Below are 26,559 nucleotides of genomic sequence, written 5' to 3' on the forward strand. Positions count from 1 at the left end.
CTTTAAAGATCCTGTGAGAGGTCTCTACTAAAACACTGTAACAGTTAATTTCCAGTGAGGGATATGGAGACCATGCTTTATAGACCAGAAATAAAAATTTAATTTTTTAAATTTAATGTTTTTCTGAAGTCTTAAGAGGAAAGTTGTAGTAATCTTCTTTTTGTTCCGCTGCAGTCTTTTGAACCACAGATTGTCTTTAAACATAACATTTTCAAAGTAGCTTCCCCCCTGTACTTTATTGGAGGTTGTTAATTACTGGAGTTTTCTCATAAGCTGGAGAGAGGTTTCCTTATTGGAAAGAGGACTTTACTTTTTGGCCAGAAGTCAAATGGTAAAAATTATCAGGAGTACATGATAAGTTATTTGTTGAAATTCAAATCCATTGCTGACAAACTGGCGTGAGTTAAAGATAATTTTTAAACAGATTTATCCAGTGCTGCAGATTTAAAGGTTCTTTGGCTCAGTAATAGTTCTTTATGCAGCTCTTGAAGTAACATTTCTCTTATTCAATGTCAAACACATATATACAACCATGATCTAAGTTGCATATATTTTTATCTTTATAGATTTAATGCTGTTTTCTAGCAAAATATATGTGAACTAGCAGACTTTAGAACTGCAGAGCTCTGCTGCTTTTTCTGGAGTTAGGCTTTCAGAAGAATTCTTTTCTGATTCAGGCATACAAATAAAATGCTGGTCTTGAATGTCCTTGTTGAACTCTGAATACCTGGGCAGTTAATGTAGATCTCTATGCAGAAGGAATTTCTTTTGAAAGCATAACTGTCCTCAACAGGTGAATGATGAGTTATTTCCAGATCTGATTCTACCATGTATCTGTGCTTTTAATGGTTTATGTTATGTTGAGTTTATGTTTTAGGTCTTAATTGCTAAGCAAATAAATTTGTGTAAGCATATATACCTTTATTAATATTAGGCACAGAGCTAAGGAAAATAAATGTGGAATATTAACTGGATTTTTATCCTAGATTGATATTTCAGAATAAGCTTTAGATACATATGAAGTTTTTTTAAACTAAGTATAGTCCAGTTATGCATTTTGTGACTAATGTAATTTTATTTGGATAGGGTTTTAAAAGTCTTAACTAAAGATTTCTAAAGTGCCATGTAAAAGACTGACTCCAGGTAGCATGGACTTGAAGTATCCACAGATATATGGATATAGAAGTCTTCATGTTATATTGCTATTAAAAGAATAAATGTGCTCTATCTGGAAATAAAAAAGCTGATCCTCCCCAGCCCCCAGTTTGACAATGTTCTGTGTCTAATTTTTTTAAGGGAGAAGCATTGTAGTTGGTATTTAAGACAGAATAGCGCTCAGGTATAAAACTGTTTGCTGTCTCCTCTGTTACATAGAGAATATATATTGCTATAGATGTGCTTGTAAAGATGAAGTTACTTTTAGCACCAGAGTTGATCTTAAGTATTGCTTTTAATTTTTAATTTACTTTACAAAGTTGGAGCATAACATTAGCACTCTTTAATTTCCAGCTCTTTTCCCATAATAACTAATTGAATTGCTCCTTTCTTCCTTCTATGTGTGATCCTGATTCTACTGGACTATCTGCTGAACTCCATGACAACACCACTTGTGGTTTTTGTTGTAACTCATATTTGGCATGTTCCAAATGGACTTGTATTAGCATAATGAGAGATTCCCTCAAGGAGGTCCATCACAGATGGGTTCACCTCTGGTTAGTAGGACGGGCTCTGAAACTCCTCAGCCGCCAATGAGTGGTGTAGGTGCCGTCAGTGGTGGACCTGGTGGCTTTGGTAGAGGAAACCCGGGGGGCAACTTTGAAGGACCTAACAAGCGTCGCAGATACTAAATCTGAATTCATTCCTTACTGTTTTAGAAATTCCAGTAAAACTATACAGTATATGCCTTTATAATTTTAGCTGTTATCTGGAAGCGGTTCTATTGTTATTGTAGTCTTTAAAACAGTTTCTTTTGTAAAACTTTTTTTTGTATTCAGTCATAGGCTTTGTAGTATAGAGCAGAAATGATGCGGATCATTATGTAAGGCAATGTGTTTGTGACTAGCAAAATACAATGTGTGACTATGCTGTAAAACGTGCAGTTATCTGATAACAATAAAAAAATCACTGGAAAGTATTTTGAGAATGTTATTACTAATACTGAGTGAGAATAATTTTATGCTTAATTATAAGTGGCATCATTTTCATTCTTACGTAGTTCCTACTATGTGTCAAAAAAGTTCCATTCTTAATAGTGAATCTGTTTAGCTAAACTGCGTGGTGCAGTACATACTATGAAAAACTTATAACACAGCTGCTTTTGTTTTGACTTTGGAAGAGCATAAAATTTTATACAAAGTGTTCTCAAGGCTACTGTGTCCTTGCATCTCAGTGTACCATTGCAAACTTAGTCACAATAGGTTTATCAACAGAGTATATCTGTTAAACACATTTTTAGAAAATTTAACCTGGGAAAGAAAAAACTTTGGAAAGGAATCTGTATGTATGCTTTACTTATAACAAATGAATGAATTTGCCTAAACCATACTTATGCAGAAGAAAATTTGTTGTGACATCTGTGTTCTGGTGATGGTTAAAGTATCTTGCCATTGTGAGGAAGGAGACATTTCTGCAAGCTGGTTTGAAGCCTTGCACTGTGTAGTGCATCATTATTAAAAAGTATACATTTTCCCCAGAAGTTGTTTTGAATAGAAACACATCTGTTATCAATGTGTAACTATTTAATAAGGAAGCAAATATATGTTTTCTGGTGAAAATAAGTGTTTGTTTATAGTTGAGTAATATGCATTTAGAAGGATTGCACTAGTGTTCTTCATAAAGGTTTTACAGAATGACGAATTTGAAAAATACCCAACTCAGGATAGACTTGCTGATTGAGTTGTAAGATAAAACTGATGGTAAAGCTGTTAGGAAGCTTATTGTGATTCTGATTTTGTCAGTCATGGAAGATGATGGAAAAGACCTATTGGTTCTATTCCTGTAATGGCAAATAAGTAGGGATGTAAGAACTGTTTTTATCAGTTCGCTCATATTTTCAGAGATAGAAATGACTTAATTTTATCTGCATGAATACTGATACTAAATTGATTAAAAACTGATTTGAGATAACCTGGTGCCCTAATTATATCAAAACAGTATATACATAGCTGAACATGGAAGGCACATAGCAGAGAGGGCATGTATGTGTTACTTGTTAATGTAGCAGTGATAGTCTTGGTGGCTTTAATATTGAGCAAATGGGTAACAAGAAAATTGCAGCATTGCTGGAATTTTGGAAGTACCCTGTTACTTAAATTGCCAGTGTAATAGGACTTAAGATAGCTATCGTTTTCATAGAATGCAGGAGCTATGTGTAGGTCCTTACTTGTGATATCTATAACTGATAAGTGTTTTGCTCTAGACTGTCTTTAGTGTTACCATTTTTTGCTTGATTTGAGTTACATGCTACACTTCATAGTTTGTAATACAACAGCAAATTATGCTCAGAGTGTGAAATACTCTTTCCCCTACTTGATCTATGTATCACATTATGGCAGTCATTCTTAAAATAAACCACAACCAAAACTGCAACTGGTTTTGCTTAGCAAGCTAGTCCTAAAACTCAACTTTTGGAAAATTTCTGTTTTTTCACTCGTGTAAACCAGTGTTTGCATGTAGCAACTACTTAAGCTCTCTGCTTTGGTATCCTGCATTCAATTGAAAATGCAGTTTACATTGATGTCAAGTAAGGTTTCTAAATATGAGATTACTTTTTTCTCATCTTTCTGGCCATGTCCATGACATTTTTTAGGGGATTGAAAAAGCATCGGTGTGAATTGGTAGTTCTAAACTGTAAAGCTGTACAAGGAACATGTTTTAAATATAACTTGACTAGATTCAAGAGATTCGTTCTTTTTTTTTTTTAATGCAAAAGACTGTGTCATTCAGGCCTTTTAGCTAACTTCTGTGTATTTGTTTATGATATATAACCTCCTCCTTGTAGTGTCTTGAGTATGTTTCAGAAATACATTAAACATACCAAATCTGCGAAAATGGTTCATTCTTTCCTTGCAGCTTCATACTATTTTAAATGCATGTTTATTGCACTGCATTTTTGCTAGCAAGTGGAGGTATGTATGTGTTTGAAAGTTACTGTACATTTTAATTAATATTAGTGATTCCACAGTTGTGAGCTACCCTTCCTGTAAACCTCTGCATGGTAGCAGTGGATTTGTCATCTGTCCTTACTGCACGAAATCATCTAATCTCTTACGTATCCTTGAACCAAGTGCTAACAAATAAATACTGAAGTGTTGACTTTGGGCACACTAAAGATTTCATGAAGAATGCCTTTTGTAGCTGATGACACACTGCCAAATTCAGCTCTTAATAAAAGCTTTCTTAGGACTGCCTGGCTGTGTTGATTGCACACAGCTCAACTCTAAAGGGAGGGCTTCTTGTTTTGCCGAATGTGCTAGTAACTGATTCTAGCTATACAATAAACACCTAATTTCCTTAAAAAAGGAATGGTCTCAGTTTGTTTCCTAAGCAGTGTTGTTTCTTGAAGGTTCTGCCTTTGCACTGAAGTGATTGGTTTTTCTTGCTTCTCATCTGACAGATGGGTTTATAATTTTTTCTTTGTACACATGTACTTAAGTTTTTGAGTACCTTTGCTCTGTTTGAGTAGAAAGCACAGTGGAGTCCTGACTCTCTTTGCTGTGTGCTGTGCTAAAACAAATAGGTTTGGAATGTATACGAAACTGACAACTACAACACACTTGCTTTTGTAACGTACTTACTGAGCTTTTACATTATTCCTGAAATTTCCGTCTAAACTGCTTTATTTTCATGTGAGATACACTTTTAATACTGAAAAATAACAAAGCTTTATGATTCCATTTAAGTTAAAGAAAACATGCCGCAACCAGACTCTGGCTTGTCTAACTGCATTTGCATTTGTCACTTCAGTCATTTGAAAGGGAGCTATTGGGCACTTAAATAAAAAATTCATTTTGGTTTTGAGTTACTATCTTTGTAGTTCTGTCCGGTGTGCTCATTAGATAGAGCATGTTGATATCTTAGAAAACTTTGCGGTGATTCAAATATACTTTACTGTATTTATTTCCTAAGAAAAATACCAATTACTATGGATTACCTAGAAAGAAAATTCCTGTCCTTAAGTTGTTTCGTTTATTGTCCATTTATATTTTACCCAGTTGTACATAAAGACACTTATAAACTGGAGATTCTTACTGGAAAAGAAGGCAAGAAAACTATGAACTAAATATTGCATTAATTTAATTCTAACCATAATCCATTAGGATTTTATAGCATACCACCTTTGAGGAGCATTCTGATCTAAAATATCTTGTCATATTTTAAAATGTTATACCAAAATAATTTTCTCCCTTTTCCACTTTTGATGTCAGGTGTAGAATAATCTTTAATTGCAAATCTTTGAAAATGCAGTGACATCGATGAACTACACACTGCTAAACGGTCACAATCTGCCTTGAGATAACTTGGCTCAAAAATCCTGAAATAACCCATCTAAAGGCAGATTCTCAAGTGAAAACTAAAACCCATTAGGCCTTTTAAAGAGAAAAAAATGCGCTTGGAGGTGAGATGTTCAGCAGATGAGTGGTGTGCTCTGGTGGCATGAAGTTCATTTTACTTAAGCATGTTGCAGAAACTAATTTTTTTCATACTTTATATATATTTATAACAAGTTGGATCATAATTTTTCCCTTCACAAGTCAAAATAAACTGTAATTGAACTATTTAAATGGCAAGGAAAGCTGGGTAGCGACTGGAGTCAGTTTACATTGAAGACAAATGTGAAGGGATTATTCTAAATCCCATTCCCAAGACTTGAAGTGGTGCATATCCGTAGGTGGTTTTAAAGTCTGCATCCAGCATCTTTTGTTAGCTTGTGCTTGTGCCCAAGGCTGGGGGACTTTAGAGAGCACATACTTCAAATGACAAATGAAATTTGTCTTCTCAGGAGCCCTGAAATTATTAATATTGGCACTGTGCTGTCATTCAGATGCAAAATTATCTTGGGATTTGGTGCTTTCTTTGGACTGTTAACTCACTTCTGTAGCACGAGGGAATATCCGTCCAAACTTCCCTGATTCATGAACAGTAAGGAGGGAGTGAGTGTGATCTGTGGGAAATGGAGAGGCTGGACATTACTACTCCAGATGATTCCATTCAGTGCTAATTTAGTGGAAAATGTTGGACTGTAGTAACCCAAAAGCATTTGCTTTCTTAAAAATTCACGTATTGAACTGTGAGGACTTAGTAACAACAGGGTCGACTAAAAAGTAGAAATACCCAATGTTAGGTATAATTTTTCCCATTGAATTGGGGTTTTATTGCCTTTTGGGATATACTGCGAAATAGTCTTAGTAGGTAGTCTCACTAGTTTGCTGTTTTGTTGATAGTTTTGTGGTTTTCCCCATAAAGTATTTTTTAAAAATCATAGTTGTAGGCATTTCAGGTGTGTTTTCACAGTACTCCATGGAATACTGAAGTTTATAAAAATTAAGTTATCTATGTCTAAAATGTTACTTGTAGAATAGATAAAACAGAGCATTTTCATGAAAACAGTACTTTTGATGATTTTAAATGCATGGAAACAAACCCTTAATTGTTCATTTTTAGTGGGATAGATTTAATAGGTCTTTTCCATCTTTAACTTCCTTAAAATACTATGAAAATTTATATAAGATTGTAATTTGGAGGTATTCTTATTAATGACCTCAGCCTGACTCTTAAAAGCAATAAGAGATGGGTTTCTTCAGAAAAGAGTTTGGAACAGCAACCATTTTTCCCTAATTAAAGGAACTACTCAAAAAAGTTTAAATTCAGAGATGAGCGTAGCGTACTTGCCGGTAAAACCATTAGAAGAACCCCTGCTTTCATATAACGATTATTATATACCCAAATCACATTAAAAGAAAAAACCCAATTTTGTAAATGCAAGTAAAAACTTAACTGATTTGTATGTGGTCCCTCGAGTAGAGAACAAAATGCTCATAATGAGAGGTATGGGATTCAAAAGGAACTTGACTGTGTTACTACATACATGTGTTGATAAGTTTTTCCATTTGTTTTGGTAAATGGTTTGTCTAGCGTTTCCATTGTTCCTAGTTTTACTAGTGTGCTTTTCTATCTCAATTTCTGTAGAGTAAAGCATAGCTGTATAATTTGATTGAATTTACATGCTAATTGTATGTGGGACATTAAGTACTTGACTTGAAAGAATTGCAGTGAGAATAAAGATACTGTTCTTGCCTTTAAGTGAAAAAAACCTGTGTAGATCCTGGAACAGGAATAAGTGTGAAGGGTCCTGTATGTAAATTGAAAAAAAAAATGGGAGAGAGGGAATAAAGTAATGTAATAAAATGGGAGAAGTGTGGTTCAATTTTATATCTACAGCAGATTCACAAAAGTAACTTGAAATCTTGTTCTACGTGAAAACCACAAACCAACTTATTTTTAATGTAAAAGATGGAAAATACCAGGTACATTCATGCTTGGATTTTTTTAACTGAGTTTAGTGTTGTGGAGATGGCCAAGGAATAGCAGAAAAACTGAAATTAATTATTGTTCTAAAAATACTTAATATTTTTTGGGTGTACAGTGGGGTCACTGCAGTTGGCTGTGTTTCTTCTATGTTGTTATGAAGTTGTTCTGTAGGGCTTGCTTTTGCGGCTCAATACAGCAACTGTATACAGCACACACACATGATGTTGTCGTAAGTATGAAACAGCTGATTTTAAGATTGGTAGCCTCTCATCAAACCAGTGAAACTCCAGTCTTACATCCTTGTCAGACAGAGAAGCACCAAACAGAAGACCGTGGTAAAGAAAAATAAAATAGTACAAATTTGTTAGTAATGATGGGATGTGATTAAGGTATTTTCATTAATTTTTTGCCTTGCAATCAATATTTTATTTGTGTGACAGGGAACGTAATTTTATTATCAGTGAATATTTGAAAGAAAAAAATCCTTTCCTAAACAAAACACCTCTCCCAAAAAAAAACCCAAACCCAAAAAATCTCGGTGCAAATCCCACCCGTGAGCAAAACAGGTCTTCCCTCTTTAAATGCTTAAGCAGGGTGGAAGAGGAAATGTAATAAATGTAAAAATATGTAAAAACCACAAGGATTTGTTGTAATTCTTTTTGCATCTGTTTGCTCTTGATGTTCTGGGCATTTTAATGTGTTTCTTTTTTTAAAAAAAGTTCTATTACTGTTCATTCTTAGCTCTAAAAGGATTTATTTTCCAGTGCTGTTACTAAGCATTAAGTATTTTATCTAGTGTAAAATTGCATGAAAAACCGCTGCTGCATAAACCAGCTCCCACAGTACTGTAGAATGCAGTCTTTGAATTGCCAGCTGGAATTAGTCTTTCAAACTGCTTCCAAATGTTTTAAATATTTGTATGCTAATGGGAAATTGGAAATATTTTTGTGCATACTTAAAATAATTCAGTACATGCATTGCTGCAGATATGAATAGCCCTTTGCCCTCCTTGCTGCTCGGTCCTGCTTCTTGCCTGCCCTGTGTCCCCCTTGCATCCCTGTGCCCAGGCAGTGAGCAGGGTAAAGGAGACCCAGTGGGAGTTACAATTCTTCTCATTTCAGTGTGGAAGGAAAGAAGAGCAAGGAGCGGGCAGTAGAGCAGGACTCTTCATAACTGTGCAGAAATAGCTTAGTTTGTGCTGTAGACACAGAATGTAATTCTATATGTGTTCTCATTAAGTGACTTTGGTAGGATCTTCAGTACTTCTAAGAAATATATATCTTAGAACAAATAGATAAGAAGCATGTTGAGGACTTTAGATATATGAATAACATGGTTATGTTTTATATTCTGAGTGATAATTGGTCTAAGAAGGAAAGTATTTGAAGTAATGAAGAAAAAAATGTGCACTAAAATGTTGAGCCAAATTTTTTGTGTGAGCTTGACCTGTCTGTTCACTTTCTGCAGTTGCCAAGAAGGTTACATGCAAGCCAGTAAAATATGGAAAATAGTGTTCTCCGTGATTTCTCCAGAAAAGATGCTATACACAGTTGCTTTAAAGAAGCAAGACTATTCACATGTACTTTTTCTTGGAAGAAAATATGTAAACTGCAATTAAAAAGATGGAAATACTGTCTTTTAAAATGCTAACAGTCTTCATTCTTTGACACAATAGCACTGTGTTGTTCCATATATTATGTTTCGCTTTTAAGGGAAAGAGCATGTGAAAGGTAAGCCACAGCTTCAGTTCTAATCAACTTCAAATCAAAAGCCTTTTCCAGAAGGCACAGAAGGAAAACTGTAATAATGAAACAGCAGTTCATTTTCAGTTTTGTTCCAGTTTGGAACATTGTGCTTCTAGAACTTCTAGCATTGTATCAGTAGCAGTTCCACATCTGACATTTTCAGAACCAGAGCCGTGCCAGATAATGTAAATAAAGTTTCTGCCTTAGTGTGTGAAGAGTGCGATTACTGCATTTCAAAAACTGAATGTTTAGAGTTTTTAAAGAAAATGTATGAAAGCATTGTCATATATTGAATTGCTGGTTTAAAAGTGAAAATTATGTCAACTTGCCAGTTGGGATGGCTGTGCTTTTAGAACCATTTTTGGATATGTGTCAGGTTATCGTTGCCATGTTAGTCTTTGTGCAGTTTTTGTAATACCACTTCATGCGAGTTCACCATCATTCTTGCATCACAATTGTGTAGTTTCGTATTTTAGTCACATTGATGAATGCAAGTGACTGTAGAACGGGGGTTCTAGAGCATTTGTTTTGTAATATGTAAGTTGTTTAGGAGAATTTTTCATTGCTAAGCTTGCTTTCTGTTTGGTGTTCGCTCTGCATGTTTTGAGCAAAATACATTTTTTCTATTGCAGGGGGAAAAAGTAACAAGTAATGTAAAAGTATTTATTAGGAGAGTAAATGGAAATCCTGTATGCCTCTTATGGCTTCTAAAATGGCAGCTGAGTCAGGAGAATAAAATCACTTGGTATACTTCCTGCATCATTACTCTAGACTTTTTCCTGCTTAGGGCACACTTCAGTATTTATATTAAAGATAAAAAAATAAATCTGTTTAGTTTCCATCTGCTTTTAATCCCAAGTATGTGTACAAGACAGTAAATTAAGTCCAAATGTCTTGATGTTTGCTCTGAATAGTACTCTAACACCCCAAGTTGCATTAAACATGAAAAAAAATCAGTTTGAGTTTCATAGTTTTTAAAACAAAACTTTTTTACTAATAAGTTAGAGTAAGCCAGTCCTCTGGGGCCCTGAGAAAGCACGAATCTATGGAGAAATCATGCTCTTGTTTTGAGTTGCATTATGTTACTGAGCATGCATTTTTTATTCTTTGGGACTATTGTGTGAAACTGTGTTACAAAGATTTAATAAGAAATATAATTTGTCTTATTTTATCCAGTTATAAGTATTAATTCATTACTAGCATCCTAAAAATAGAATTGGTAATTTAGCTACATATACTTTACTGCAGATGATGGCATGTAGTGTGAGTATCACAAACAGGGCAATTCAAGTGTTGGTAGTTACTAGTAGTATGTTGTGCTCTTAGGCCTAGGTGGATAAAAGCTGATCTCGAGCATAGCAGTGTTTTGCCCAGAACCTTGAAACTACATTTGCATTTCTGCTTTATTGCCATGGTAGTCACGGAAGTACTCACAGGTTTGAAAGCGTACGTCTAGATATTTGAGGGAGAAGGAGATAAAGGATTGATTAATGTATGTTGCTTAATTCTTGAGGCATCGGTTGGGAAAACTGGTATTGTGGAATCTTCTTTGTATGATAATTTTTTTAAAAATCAAAATTTTTTAAACAGTCTTGTATATTCAAAACTGCCAATGTGGAGGTGTATCATTAAAGAGGTGGAAAAACTGTTTTTTACTAAAAGTCTTATTTGAGTTCTTGATCTTTCACTGATTAGACATAGAGGATATTGTTTCTCAACCCTAACCTTCTGTTACTATTATGGTGAAAATTCTGCAAACTTCTGCAAGGCTTTAAAAGGGGTGTGAGGATGTAAGGTGACATACTGACTGTAGGATTGGGCCAAATCATTAGTCTTTGAAGCTTGTTACTGGCCTGCTCTGGTTATCCTAACCCATTCCATTTAAGACACTGTTTTCTATTGTGTATTCCAGGTTTTCTTCTACTGTAAAAGCATTAAATTTTCTTTATGATGTGAAAGATATGAGCTGTATGAAGTTTTATTTGAGGATTCTAACACTGAACTTGATGGAAATGGGTTAAAGAAAAGCATCAGATGTCAGACGCACAGTAAAAACAGTTCTTTATATTTGGCAGATTGTTACATATCTCTCCATATGTGTTTTATAAGTATATGAATATCATTTTATAAGTATATGAATATTTGGCAGATTGTTACATATCTCTCCATATGTGTTTTATAAGTATATGAATATCATTTTATAAGTATATGAATATCATTTATGTATTCGTAATCTGTTGTGTCGTTAAAAAGAATTTGTCTCTTCTTAAGGGGGCAAAAAAAAAAGGAATTTGTTCTGGATTAATTAAATTTCAGAGTTTCTCTTTTGTGTAAATAAATACACAATAATTAACAGAATACATGAGAACTTAATAGTTATCCTTTCTAAACTCACAGGTGTGTGGAAATACTAATATGGAAAAGTAAAAGTAGATAAGTGCTCTTCATAGATTTACAGATGGGGAGATAATATTGTGGAAAAACAGGAAGATGTGGTTTGACCTCATCTTTCAGTTTACTGCATCTAAAAATTTAGAAACTCATAGAATTAAAAACCCCAAGTAATGACTCTTAGAAACTTCATCTAAAATTCTTAAATGTTGTTTCAGAGTTCTGCTGTAAATAAAACTAGTTCAGTGTAAACATAAATAAAACTAGTTCAGTGTGAACATTCAAATAAAACACATGTTTTAATGGACAAAATAAGTCTGAAAGCCATTAAGACGTGGAGAAGATTTAACGTTATTGGGGAGTTGGCTATATTTTCTTATATTTTTAGTTTTTATCTACATAACTTAAAGGAAAAGAGGTGAAACTACATTACTGACGTGCAGGGAAAGGTCTAAATATACAAGACAAAACTGTGCTAGGAAAGGGCTGAAGTCCAAATATGTATAACTTATGTACCAATGCATCCAATAGAGGACTTCAAGTTCAGAGAGCTCCTGCGTAAAATCAGGTGCTGCCCAAATCTGGTACTGCTCTTACTGCAGGAAAATGTCATCTTTGCCTTGGTTGTGACAAAACAAGAATAGGGTTATCAGGATTCAGGTTTATGAAGAACATAATTATCTTGCCATAGTGATAAATCTGAATGGTTGAAGAGTTAGCATCTTAGGTAGCTTGTCTGATTAGTGGGTGCGTGTACAGCTGCACGACCGTCACAGCCTTCCCACTACTTGGAATATAGTAGTGCCTTTGGTTGTTTCAGCAGTTGCTTCATGTGCCTCAGTTAATGAAGCTCCTTTATGGCTACAAGGATGCTTTTCAAAGTCTTCATCTCTTCTGCTAAGCAAATATCAGTTACACAGTGACAGCCACCACAGATGGGTGTTTGGAGTGGTATAGTCAGGAGGTGCTTAAATCAGCATTTAGCTCTTGCCAGCTACGGTTGTCTTAGTTTACACCTTTTCAGTCATTGCAGTGCACTTCCAAATACTACTTTTCTTTAATTAGAAATGTGGTATTCTCAATTAGGCATTGATCTGAGCAAGCTTGAGTAGAGACTTAAGAAATATCGTAGAAAATTCTCAAAAAATACAAACTGTTTGTATTTTTACTGTCAGTGATACAAATTCCTTTAATAATTCAAGGTTTGGTACAGAAACTGAATCGTTGAATAACTCTGATTCCCTGATTTTGTAATAAAGATATGAAAACATCATTCTCTCTCCATTTTCTAAGGACTACCTTTAAACTGTGTGCATATCTGCTTTTATTTTAGCTTACATAGCTTGGTGTAAACTAGAATCGCTCAAACTTTATGAATAAGCAAATCCTGTCAGAGCATACCAAGTAGTTAGATGCTGATCAGATGCGAGATTTTGCAGAGCTCAGAATGAAAGTAAGTTGACCAAAATAAGTTGCTAAATAAGATGGAAATAAAGTTACAAAAAGGCAAGAACAAAGTTGAGCAGAATGTGGAAACAAACTGAGTTCTGAAGGTGGTCTGTGAGTAGTATGAAAGAATCTGATAATGGATAGATAACCTATCAAAGAAATGGATGCATCGGTATGCAGAACTTCAGTTTGAAATGTGGACTGCTTTGGAGAAGCTGCTGCTTGCTTACTTGGAGTTTCTTTTTCAAGACATTGCAAGTAATGTTTGTTGTGTGTTGGAATGGATGTTTGTTCATTATGTACATCAAAAGTCACAAACAGGTAACCGAAGTAAAAGCTTTTATGTTTTAGTCTGTATTTGTAACCGTTGTCTTATTAATGTGTTGATACTTACAAATTTGTCATCTGAAATAATTTTGATAATTTAGTTTTAAATTAATATTTTTAATGTAAGAATTACAGTATGAGCTTCCATCTTGAAATCTGAATGAGCCATTATGAAAAATAGTACCAAGAATCAATCTCTTTGATTAAAAATATTTAGTCTTGAATATGATGCCAACTGACTGCCTTTGCGTGTGAGATGATAACAGAAGGAAATTACCTGTTTCTTACCACGTGGTCTTGGCTTAGTCCTGTGCAAAGGGGCCTTTGTACTCTGCTCTGAAGTGAAGAAAATGGTACCCAACTGGAGTGTCTTTTAAGGGGGGTATATGGCAGAAGGGTTAATAGTATTCTTAACACTCACTGAAATGCCTTATCCATTATTCAAACTTGAAATTATTGCTAGTACAGTGCTTTTCAGTCCTCTTTGTTACATGTTAGTAGGTGCTTCCTCTGCTCTGTGTATGAGACCTAAGGTTTAATGCTTTTTAAAAAATGTTTGATATTCACTTAGGAAGCTACTTCATTTTGGGTAGGAAGAATAACTTTATCTTGCAGGTAGTAGTGACTTCCACTAAAATAAGGAATGTGAAATGGTACTAGGAAGCTAGGATAAATCCTGCTTTAGTGCAGCATCAGCAGTATGTCCAGTTGTGCAAGGAAAGGACAAAAAACTAAGTTCAAGTCCCAGCTTGCCAGATGATGGAGCTTGTACAGTAGTAGCAAGTAGAGAATCTTTGCTCTTCAGTTTTAAGCAGTTGAGTTCGCCACTTACCCTGTTTTGAAAATTTTCACAGGTTCCTTGTTGGCATTATGCTCAACTTTTAGCCCTGGTCTGAATAGTAATCTGCTAGACTAGGCAAGTGCAGGCTTGGTTTGTTGCAAGGTCTAGTTATGTCATGTTGAAACAGATCTGTAAATGCTTTCTTCTCCCCAAGACAAATTTTTGTGAGAAATGGTTCTCTATTCAACATTGCTGTGTGGTTTTGTTTGTAAACAGGTAAGTCAGTGGGCCAGTATGTGATAGAACATTTGCAGGATGCCCTGCAGTTTTTTATGGTTACTGCTGTTCCCTTGTCTTTGTCTTGAAATAAGATTCCATTTCCTGTGTATTTCATATCTAATGTAACACTTTGTTTCCTACCAAATACAGCTTTATTGTGGTGGAAGCTAGAAATTGGTGTTCTGCGCTTGTTATGAAGTAATCTGAGTTAGAAGTTGTCACCCATTACAGTTAGCACAGGAAAGATGTTACTTAATTCCCACAATGAAGTACCAAATCTTTTAGGTACAAACAGAAAAACAGGGGGTTCCTTCTGAGCATCAGGAAACACATCTTTACTGCGAGGGTGACGGAGCACTGGCACAGGCTGCCCAGAGAGGATGTGGAGTCCCCACTCTTGGAGACATGGTTCTGGGCATTGGTTCTAGGTGGCCTTGCATGAGCCAAGGATTTAGATCAGAGGATCTCTAGAGGTCCCAGCTTTAACCCTTCTGTGATTCTGTCATCTAAATAAAGTTTTGACTTTATTAAACTTTATATGCTAAACCCTATTACATGCCTAGGTATTTGAATGCTTCCTTACTAGGTTTCATTTCAATATAGATGTATGTATTGAGTAGTGTTGTTAAATTTCACATTTTCAAATGAAGCACATCAAAGATGAAAGCTCTTTGAGTAAATCTTGAGTTGTTGATAATAAGGACTGTGTGACCACGTCTTGCCCTACCCTTCCCCCAGCACAGTCTTATGGCTTCAGAGATTTTAGCCCCACAAAGATAATCAGTTCTGCTGTCATTATTTTGGAAGAGGAGGTTAGGACACTGGCCTGACTTGGCACCTTCTGCAAAACTGACAGGTAAGGAACCCTACAGGAGGGAATGGGGAGCATTGTGTGAAATTGTGCCAAGCAGTATTGCTAACACTTCAGAGGCTGTGTATCAGTATGTTTCACAATTCCTGAGGAATAGTGATCTTTTAAATTAGAAAAAATGGGATTATACACAGTCTAGGAAGTTTCCTGTGAAACTAGATTCCCCCTTAGTTTTTGGAAGACGCAAAATGTCCTCAAACTAGTGAGGTCATCACATCCCAGCTATATCTTTTTCTATATATTTTTCTATAATACAAATATATGCTGGTTTTTTGTAGTCTTAAAACTGTAAAATCTGAGAAAACTATATCAGGCTTTGCCTATACTAATTTTTGCTACTTTAAAACAAAAAACATTTTGAAATTAAATTGATATAAATAGACCCATGCATATTTAAATGTCTCTGAAATCTTAGTGGTTCTCTTATCTCAGATTGCATAATTGTAAACTTGTTTGCTCAGTGTGTAGCACAATGGTATCCTGACTTCTGTTAAAGTAATAGACCTATACTGATACTACTTAATTCTTTGCTAGCTGTGCTGGCTTAACTTGTTTACAAGCAGACTTTTCTAAATTTGTTTCAAATTCTATAAGTTTCCGTGATAGGTGACCTCAGAGTTTACAGAAGTTGGCAAAACAAGCTCATGAAATTTTAACTGTAGCTTCCAATGCCGAGTGATGCAGCAGTTTCAGATGCTTTTGATCTGAGTTTCTTGAGTTTTCTTTGTTCGTGAAGTCGCATCTATACATCATTATTTTTAGGTGAAAGATGATGAGGGTTAAGGGTTAATCCCCTTGCTTCCTTAACAATTTTGTACTTTTTAGCTGTTTGTGACAATGTAAAGCATCACAAAATGCTCAGAACTTCACATCCATGTAGCAGGGCATGTGAGTACTGAATGGAGAAATTTATACCATTCCTTGGAGGTTTTTCCAAACTGCTCAGCATGGACGCAGTCATTGAAAGTAGAAATCTGAACATTTGAAGATATTTCTGCTGTATTAATAACAACATAGGTAGAATGGATAATTATGAAAATCAGTGATTAGCCAGCTATTCTGGTGCTGAAGTTTCCTGGGTATGGGAATGTCAGCAGTATAGGGGAGGGGGCCATTTTAAAAAATACAGGATTGAGTTGCTGGTTTATATAGGATTGTCTTAGTGATTTTGACTACAGCTTGGTAGTGCGCAAGATTTTGCAAAAAATATAATGTATACATTTATATATATAACACTTAAATTATAGTGTGTGATAGAAGCCTGAGTGATGTTAAGAAATTAAAGACTTCATTCCCTTCTGCTGATCAAACCCAAACTTCTTAGAAATCATGAGGAGTCTTTTTTACAAAAAAAAAGGATCCTCCTTTTGTTTTAAATGCATGGCATCTAGGAACATAATGACTTGTAAATGAACAATTTTTATTAATTTTACAAAGTACTTACAAATGCCAGTATCTTTGAATTCAGACCTCACTTAAGCTGCTCAGGTGAAATCTTTGTCCTTTATGTTTAAACACTTTCAGACATGGTCATCATTCCCTAAATACTGAAGTCCAGCTTCTGTATGGTGAAGTATTGCAGTCCAGGCAAAACAGAAAAACAAATGTCCCTTGATTACAGTATTGTCACTGGCATGGGTTTATTGACTGGCTGCTAGAAAATGCCACTGTTAGTTCTTTTTTGAAATCTAATTGCAGAAGAGGAATATCACTACATTCACATTCCTCATTCTGTGTAACATGCTAACTTCAGGTACCCTACACCTTATAAATTGAAAGTTGTGAAATGGATGTAAAATATTTTTAATAATCTTGTCAAGGGAATTGAATGCCTTGCTGGTTTGGTTGAAGAAGTCTTTGCCCTTTTGTTTCTAGGAACTTAATACTCCTTTTGGTAATGTTAATTTTTTCCTCTTAAATGCTTACTTGCTTCTACTACTTTTCTGCAAATATATGCTCCTACAGGGAGAATTTGGCAAACATGAAATTGGGGAAAATTACATTGCAGTTTGTCTCCTATAATCCCTGGCAGCCATGCAGTGATGCCAGGTGATGATGTATTCTCTGATTGATTTATTGTCCTCAGCAGGGGCTACTCACAATTGAGATGAGCAGGTTTGGCCAGACTTAAGTGAAAACTAGATGAATGGGGAGGATAAGATTGCTTGACCATTTAAGAATGTCTGTAGTACTGTATCTTTTGTTAGTATGTCAGCAGCAAAAATTGTTATCTGTTACCTTTTGATAGGTAAACCTGAACAAAAGGAAACACGAACACAGCTCTGCGGATCATCTCGGGTTCCCTTTGGAAACCCCAAATAAGTGGCCACAAGGGATTGTGTGTTTTCCTGAGAACAGCTCAACATTGGAGTTCTTCCTTTCTGTGTGATGAATAGTGGTTCTGCTACTCTCAAAATGATACCTTATGCCTGCTGGTGCAAAATACCATATGGTCACTTGAGGGGAAGTCAGAATTTACCCACGCTGCTGTTGTGTGTTGCTAGGTAATTTTTAAAGCAGACCTAAAATAAAGGGGGAAATGCAGGGTAATTTAGGGGGGAAGCCCTTTGTTATAGTGGCCACCAAAAATCCTGTTAATTAAAGAAACAATATCCAAAAAAACCCTAACCAAACAAATCTCAAAGCCTGTTGTATCAGTCAAGCCAGTGAAGCTGCCCAACATGAACGTGCAAGGTAAATGTAAACTGTCCGTGGGTGTTGCACTGTCACAGCTGTTCCTGCTCAGTATGCAGCACTGGCAGCTTGGAGCTCGTCCTGCACAGCTGTTCTCTATTGGAAAGACAGTAGTGCAGATACCCTGTTATGCTGAATATGTGTTATTACTTGAGATAGGAGAACTTAGGAGTGGGTTTTCAATTTTCCTTGATGATGGCACAATATATGCACAGTATCACTCAGTTCATGTGTGATGCATCTGTTTTCTTCAGAATAGGCATGTGTATCATGCTGTTAGCCTTTCAGACTATTTCAGATTCATTTTGCTTGGCACCTATGCAGTTTGAGCTTTAATTTAAAGAAAAGCTTTATCACATGAATTAAAATTCAGAGTCTGTTACTTTGAAAATAACTTTTTGCTGTGTTCCTGCTCACTCTTAGAAATCCATTTCTCATCACTGGCTGTGAAGATACGTTCAGTTCTAACAAAGTCATTACTGTTAATCATAAACAGTAGGGTTTATATTGGTTAATACAGGGTAGAGAGGTTGGAATAATCCTTATTTTTTGTAGAGAGAGAATTCTGAAGAAACGGCATAGAGGCACAGACCCGATAAAACCCACACATATTGTAGCACTACCAGCAGTCTTACTGGCTGGTTTCAGGGCCTGTCTTCAAAAACATACCAGATTTATGTGCCTACAACTTTTACTGATATCTACTAGTTGCCAAGAATATGGTTCACTGCTTTCTCTTTAGTAAATCTAGGTGGCCAAGAGCAGGTAATATACACTGGCTGTTGCAGAAACTGGAGAGACTGGGTTAGGCCTATGGTTGCTTTACCCTTGTTAATAGGGGGGGGAAACTAATTATTGTGGTTTTTTCATATTAAAATAGAGACTGAAAGATGTGCAGTTTGTAATTATAGCTTCCCTTTAAGATGGGTACATAGCTATCAATAGCTGCATTAATTTCACCATGTGAAGGTAATGTCCCAGGACACTAAATGCTTGTCCAGATGACAATTACAGCCTGGACCCTGTGACTGACAATTTATCACTGTGGCCATTATTGCATTTGACTTGCCAAGTGATTTTAATCCTGTCACTTGTAAAATTATAGCTGTAGTTAGAAAGGTTTAGTGGACTATACTGTGTCATTTTTGCTTTAGGAATAAGGTAACAATCTTGATTAATGTCCAGTACAGAATAGATAATGGAACTTTTGAAATTTGATAGATAGCAAGCTGCACCATGGAAGTGGGAGGTGCGGTAGATGAAAAAGAATCAAATGGGAGAATTGATAAATTGACAGCACTTATATAGGACTCACAAGTTGTGCCAACTTTGTATTTATTCTGAGCTGCAAGTCTCAGCCTGTTTTCAGCTGTGTCTGATAAGGTAAATGTTACTTTTATTGTAAATGTTTGTGGCTGTGTGCTGTAATTTACACGTGTGTCACTTCTGAGTTGCTTTTTGGGGGCTGTTCTTGAAGCTAGCCTGAAGGGTGCTACCTGTGTGTGGCTTTCCAAAGGAATTCTTTCTGTAACAAACACTTTGCAGGGTGTGCTAAGTTTTATGATCAAACAGGACCTCAGGATGTTGGTAAATTAAGAAGTCTTTATCTGAGAACATACAAAGTTCTTCACTTCTTTGCGCTGCTGTAATTTGGATCTTTCCAGGCACCTTTCTGCAGGAATTTCATTAGGGCTCCTGGGCTCCACAACACATTCCTATGCCTGAGTAGTGGATTGTGTTAAGCCTATCAAACATTGCAGTGGTCACATGTTCTTTTAAGTTGGAGGTATTTATGGAGAAGAGGTGATTTTAGCTGGGGGAGGAGGGAATGAATGTGTGTGTATAGGTGAGAGCTGTTTTGAAGCCTGGCTGGGGCATGGAGCTGTTGAATTTTAAACACTTTGGATAATTATTTGCACATGACTCTGTGAGGAGGCACACAGAGTTCAAGATGCATACCCTTATTAACACTTTTATTTTGGCATTTTTAATAGAATTACAGTAATTTTAATTATGATTTATTAAATGTAATAGGAATAAAATAATATTCTGACTAGCTGTTTGTTCTTCCAACTGCACTTACTGCAAATACAAGCAGATCTATTGCAGAAGTTGTAAATTTACAAAAGTCTTAAACTTTTGTATCAAATGCTTGTAGTATTAAAATGTATTTTAATGATACTTGTATGCAGTTCTGTTCTGAGATGTTATTATATAGTGGGACATTTCACTCCAGTTTAGTTCAGTTGTATTATTTTGATATACAGCTTTGCCCCTTATAAATGTCAGTAACTAAACCAACAGGAGGCTGTGGAACAAGGAGGCGGCTGCAATGAGAGCAGTTAGTTCTCAATGACTCTGTGTTGGGTGCAGGGATCCTGATTATTGTAGTGGCACTAATATGACAAAGATGGAATGTCACTTTGACCAAGTGCATTGGCAGGCCTAGAAGACAACATGTGGTATGTCTTCTGTCACGTGAAGTATGTGTGTTTTAGAAAACCTCCAAAAAGAAATGACTCAGGACTCTTTGGAGCAGAACTGCACTTAATCTACTCCAAGCAGAAGTATGAAAATCTAGGAATTTGTTAATATTCTTGGAACAGCTGTTGTTTAACTGCTAAGGCAGTAAAAATAAAATTGGGGGACAAATCTGTGTAGTAACAAGTGGTAAGAGTGGGTAGAGAATAAATGGATTTTTTTATAATTCTATAATTTATGGATGTTTGAAAAGAGAAGCTACTGTATTTTCTAGTTTGTTTGAAGTGTCATAGTTATTTACTGTCTCCTTATTTTTTAGGTTACTATTAAAATCTTAAAATGCTGATGAAGACTGCCTTGTGCAGAATCCTCGTGTATCTTAAGCACACGAAAGAGAATCATAAACCAAGTTTTAGTACAAGGTATGTATTAGGATACATGGCTTTATTCAGCAGTTACTGAAATTAGGAGCCCTCTTTTTGTTCATATTGTGATTTGATGTAGAGTAATTCTGCTTCCACACTTCAGCTAATACTTTATTTGAGATAATGTAGTTCCTTGCATAATTCCTGCCACGTGTTAACATGTTTTTAAAGGACTTGAAGTACATGTACACAGCCTCTAGCAGTCAACTCAAACTCTGGCTAGCCATAATGTGTCTTACATCCAAAACTCATAGTGCCACATTAATAGGATGCCAAGTCTGAGCTACTGGATGTTACTGATACACTGCACTCAGAATCCAGTTTGCTTGTATGACCAATATAGTAGCTGCGGATTCTGAACAGTCCTTGGCATGAGCCAGTAGGCTTGATCTGGAAGGCTGTAGCCACGTGCTCTGTAAAACCTGGAGTAGAGTTCAGAGTGTGGTGCCATCTGCCCTGGCTGTTGGCAGCATCTCAGTGGGACTGACAGATAAGAAGGCTTTAAAGGGAGTTTTATGCAGCTTGGTTCAGTAGTTCTGATAGTTCTGAAATTCTGAAATACCAGTTTTAAACACTGATGGGATTTGACCAAGATGTGCAAGTTCTACCGGTAAAGCAAGACAAATTTGGGTTACTTCTCCTCTCTGTTTGTTTAGCCTAGTAAAAGGACTCAGACTATTTTTTAATTATGTGTAAAAAGTCCATGGCAGGGCGGTCAAACTATGTGATCATCTCTCCGTAAGCTGGCATCTGTCTTTGTAGCACAGTGCAGGATGCCACTGACCGCCTTTGTGGCTAGGTCGTGTTCTTTGCTCTGGTGGTTCTTGGAGTTGGTGTTCATCAGGACCACCAGATCCTTACCTGCAAAGCTACCTTCCAGCTAGTTGGCCTTCAGCCTGTCCTGGTGCCTGAGATTATTCCTCCACAAGTGCAGGATTTTGCATTTCCCTCTGTTGAATTTCATGAGATCCTGTGGGCCCATTTCTCCAGCCTGTTGAGGTATCACTGGATGACAGCGTGACGCTCTGGCATTAGCAGCCACTCCTCTTGGCTTTGTATCACCTGCAAGTCTGCTGAGGAAGTGCTCTGTCCCATCACCCAGGTCATAGGTGAAGATGTTGAAAACAACTGGTCCCAGTACAGGAATACTCTGCTACTCACTGGCCCCCAGCAGGACATTGTGCCATTGACCACAACCTTCTGGGTCTGGCTGTTCAGCCAGTTTTCAGTCCACCTCACAGTCCACTTACTGAGCCTGTAGTTTTTATCTCCTTGTCAGCGGAGATATCAGGGCAGTGTCAAAAGCTTTCCTGAAGTCAAGGCAGACAATATCCACTGCTCTCCACATGTCCATGGAACTGGTCACCTCATCACAGAGGCTAGCAGGTTAGGATCCTTAAGAGTTTACAAATTACCTCTTTGTAAGTCCATGCTGACTGCTGCCACCTTCTTGTCCTTCTTGGTCTGGAAATGGTTTTCTGGAATAGCTGGTCCATCACCTTCCCAGGGCCTGTAGTTTCCTGGGTCCTTCTTCCTGCCCTTCTCAAAGACAGGAGTGACACTTGCTTTCCCCTGGTCCTCGCACACCTCTCCCAGTTGCCATGCCTGGTCAGCAATGGAGTGGCCTCACAATGCCAACAGCCAGGTCCCTTGGCATTTGTGGTTGTATCACATCAGGCCTAACACACGTGACTTATGTCTAGTCTGTGTTCCCTAAGCTGGACTCCATTACCTTTCCGATACTGGAAGGGGCACCGAGGAGGTAAGAAAACTGTTGCGCACCTCAGTTTGTAGTTTTGCCTTGCCCTTTACTAAGGAGTCCCCTATTATTTTCTAGTTGTAGTAAAATCAGTATAATCACACAATAATGTGTAATATAAGCCAGGCTATGGAAATAAGCAAGCTACAAGCATTTACTAACAAAATCTAAAAAAGATAAGCAGCTAAAACTCTTAATCAGAAAAGTAGTAGTAACAGGAAAAAACACTTATTTTTTTCAGAGTCTGACTCAAAAATTTTTTTTATTCAGGGGACATTTCGTTTTGGACATTTTGTCTTGACCGTGTAGCCGTTGGGAATTCAGTCTTGGTTATTCCTATGTATCAAGTGTTTCTGTGCAAGAGAAACATTTGGGAGCCTCTGTGCTTGGCAGGTTTCCCAGGCATCTCAGAATTTTTCTGTCCTCAACTTCCAGTTTCCTTCCTGTGAAGGGAAAAGCAGATGGCCGAGGTTCCTTGGAGATACAAGTGTTTCTTTGACTGGCTAAATAACAACTCCTTGTCTCAATGGAGCGATAAAATCCTTTCTTCCTCTTTCCCCATTATTCACTTGTGTGTGTGCACCTCAGACTGCAGTGTGAACCTGGCTGACAAAGCCTAATGGCCTAATGAAATTGTGTTAAAAATTGAAGGTAGATTAGATAAAAATGTGAGTGGATTACATTGTATTTGGGGCAGAGCATGCAAAGCAAACTGTGAAAAAGATGCACAAGACTGGAACGGTGAGCCAAGTCAGTGACCTCAGTTGGATCTTCCTGAACTTGTAGAGACAGGAGCTGGCTTCCATGCATCACTGCAGTCTCTTCTTCAGCTCTGAAATAGATGTGTGCACAGTCCTGTTATACCAGGATATGCACCCCAGCCTGCTGCTGGGGTCCCTGAACAGAGAGAATTCCAAGTAACTTCTGGGGAGAGCTGTCTGGGAAAGTTATGGCATTTCTCAGCTCCTTATCCAATTGTATTTGTTAAAGCATTGCTCTGTTATTTGCTGTCTCCTATGCTGTACTTTGATTACAAAAGTGCATTTTCAAGGAAGTTATCACTTAAGTTCTCTCATAACTCCTCAGCCTGAATCGTACTTAATTCCTGAAATGTTCCTCTCCATTGATTGCATTAGGTTTCAATGAAAGCTGCTGGTGGCTGCACACCCTGAGAAGGTGGCTTTCTGCTATACAGTGATGATGTGAAAAATGCTGCTCTTCACCTCAGAGTTACAAGGACCGTCAGCGGTGAGAATTGTGGTGTCACCTGCTAGAGCACTTAACAGTGGCTGTGACTTTTGTGATGGTACCAGTTTCCTTTGTGTTCGATTATTGGGCTCTTTGTATTATTGTTGTGCTTAACATGTAGTTTTTTCTTCGTTGCTCTCTGTGCTCTTGGGCACACAAATAGTGCTGTTATCTAATAAAATAGTAATTAAATCTGTCACACATGCCTGAATAGTGGAGAGGGGTGAACTGATCACTCTCACTTAAAGCTGTTTTCCTTCTGCTTACAGACTGGGCTGTCCTGTGAGACCTGAGAAAAAAGGGCTGTTTGAAACGATAGGAAGGGACTCAGCCTGGAGGTGGTGCGTCCTCACCAATGTCCCAGCTTGGAAAAGACACATTGGAAGAACGTGAATACAATGTCTGTTTGTGGGGGTCCAGAGACTTCTTCCTGTATGAGGATAGGAATTATGACTTTTGTGACATCACTGTCTTCAGCCTCTGGCACAGACGGTGGTACCCAGGGAGAAGCCAAGTCCAGCATTTCATAGGAAAGCTGATGTTGGCCAACTTTGATGGGTAACTGAGGTACCGACACTCTATCTAAACTGCACTGGAAGCAGATTCTCTTTCTAGAAATAGTGCTAAGGAAACAGTGTTTGATAAAAGGATTAAAGGTTGTACATGCTACAAAAAGAATCAGAGTAAATGATATATTAAAAGACTGCTGCTTGGTTTCAGTTATTGCTTTTGGACTAAAAAAAAGCCTTAAGAGTTAAATGAATAAGAAAATACTTTCAGGCCCTAAAATACATGACAAAAAATAGGAAAGGGGTGGGAGTTAAAAAAAAACCAGTAGTGTGGATTGGATTTATGCTGCAGTAGTTTTGAAAAACACAGAAGTATTAATTACCAAGAGAAAAATGATCTGAGCCAGTGACAGCTGAAAAGAACTGGAAGGAAATAACATTGGGGTTATTAAGCATAGGGGAGACCACAGGTGCAGTAAGCTTTCCGTTGAGGTCTGTCCAGTTGAGGTGGAAATTATGCTGCAACTGCCTGCTGTCTTAATGTAGCCCAATAAAAATTTGAAAACCCATGAATGAATAATGAAAAATTAATTTTTATGTGATGCGATTAACATTGGCCTGTAATGTATCACCAGGGGTTTTTTCAGTGTTTCTGTAGCTATTGTTAAAATTGTTTCAAATTAAATAACAGGATGTTTACTTTCTGTTTCTTGAAATCAACAAGGCAGTGAACATGAATTGAAGGCTGGAGAGGAACCTCACCCGGTTCAAAAAAGGCAAATGCAGAGTCTGCAGTGGGAACTGAATTAAAGCAGTTTTTTATCCTGAGCACAGACTGTTTGCGAAGTAGCTTTGCAGAGGTTGATCTGGGGCCCTAAAGGACGAGTGAAGATGAAGGTGTCCAACCACATTCTAGCTCCCATTAGAAGAGCACAGCTGAGCAAGGGCCAGGAGAGCAGTCTGTCCTCTCTGTTCAGCAGGTCTGAGACTGCAGCTGGAACACTGTACACTGTGACCAGTTCTGGGCTCCTGAAGACAAGATATATTGGGAACAAGTCCTGTGGAGGCCAGTGGGATGACCAGAAGTTTGGAGCACAGGAGCTACGGGGCTGGACAGCAGGGTTTGTTCTGGCTGGAGAACAGGAGGTGGCAGGGCCTAGGAGATATTCTTAATCCAGCTGTGTAACAGAAGGGGGTAGGGACGATGGAGCCAGACTCATTTTAGTGGTGCACAGCAGTGTTTCAGAGTATGGAAGTGTTGCATCACACTGCTTATAGAAACAGTGCAGGTCAGTACTGTGTTGCTGTACTTACTTGGACTCCCTGCACTGTGAAACCATTGGGGGTTTTCTGGGAATCATTTTGTTTCAGGAAGGATGCATGCAAGGGACGTGGTCTGTGGGGTTCTCTTGTGGTTTCAGGTATCTTGATTATGCTCTTCATAGAAAGAACTATTCCAATATTGACACAATAGATGTGACAGATGCAGGAAAGTAAGGGACCTTTCAAAGCTTTTAAATGTCCTGTGCAAGCTTTTCCAGAGGGATTGTCTCATCCAGCTTTGTAAAGCCTTTTTGAAAAAAAAACTCTGTATGTCAGCACAGCCTTTACAGGCTGGGGCTCTGCTGTTACTGCTTGGGGCTGGGAGAGCAGCTTTTCTCCCATATGGATGATTGTGTTCAGTGTAAGACATGCAACTGCTGTTAACAGGCCTAACTGGGCTTTTCTTCCCCAAAATTAAAGATCCTTTTTAAACCTTAATTTTTCCTGCTGCCTCAGTCCTCCTCAAATTTGTAGTCTGTGGTGTCTTTTGGGTATTTTTAGGATTTTTTCCAAACTTTTATTTGTCCTTCACTCACTCAAACATTTTAAGACATGCACAAGGTGAAAAATATCTTCCCCCGTGCATGCCCATGGCTGCACCAGTAGCCATGGGGCCTCTATAGTTCTCTTGCCTTGAAAAGGGCAAGACTTCATTATGGACTCCAGCAAAACTAAACAGCACTATAGGAATGCACATGCAGGGTCATCACTGCTCCTGTGCTCTTGGGCTGCCACCACTCTGACAGA

General features: G+C 37.3%; 1 protein-coding gene and 1 long non-coding RNA gene across 4 annotated transcripts in view; one reads left to right on the forward strand and one right to left on the reverse strand.

Moving 5' to 3' along the window:
• PSPC1 (paraspeckle component 1) overlaps positions 1-26,250 on the forward strand; it is a 61,641-nt gene extending 35,391 nt beyond the window's left edge. Inside the window, exons 9-11 of one of the 3 annotated variants that reach the window (XR_005564651.1) lie at positions 20,868-20,970; positions 23,869-24,038; positions 24,250-26,250. Coding sequence is in view for 1 of the 3 variants with exons in the window: in XM_027719238.2 (XP_027575039.1) it covers positions 1,662-1,847 (186 nt within the window). In the remaining 2 variants the exon portion in view is untranslated. Of the gene's footprint in view, positions 1-1,661; positions 2,133-20,867; positions 20,971-23,868; positions 24,039-24,249 lie in introns of those variants that run through there. The other 2 variants (XR_003540338.2, XM_027719238.2) reach the window with 2 other exon arrangements.
• LOC120323799 lies at positions 22,976-23,656 on the reverse strand. Its single transcript, XR_005564652.1, has 2 exons — positions 23,414-23,656; positions 22,976-23,175 (listed from the first exon to the last, which is right to left on the reverse strand). It is a non-coding gene; the product is annotated as an uncharacterized LOC120323799 (long non-coding RNA).
• Positions 26,251-26,559: the final 309 nt, after the last annotated feature.

This window comes from Pipra filicauda, unplaced genomic scaffold (genome assembly GCF_003945595.2).
Source record: "Pipra filicauda isolate LSUMZ 115617 unplaced genomic scaffold, ASM394559v2 scaffold346_size766342_pilon, whole genome shotgun sequence".
NCBI classification, from domain to species: domain Eukaryota; kingdom Metazoa; phylum Chordata; class Aves; order Passeriformes; family Pipridae; genus Pipra; species Pipra filicauda.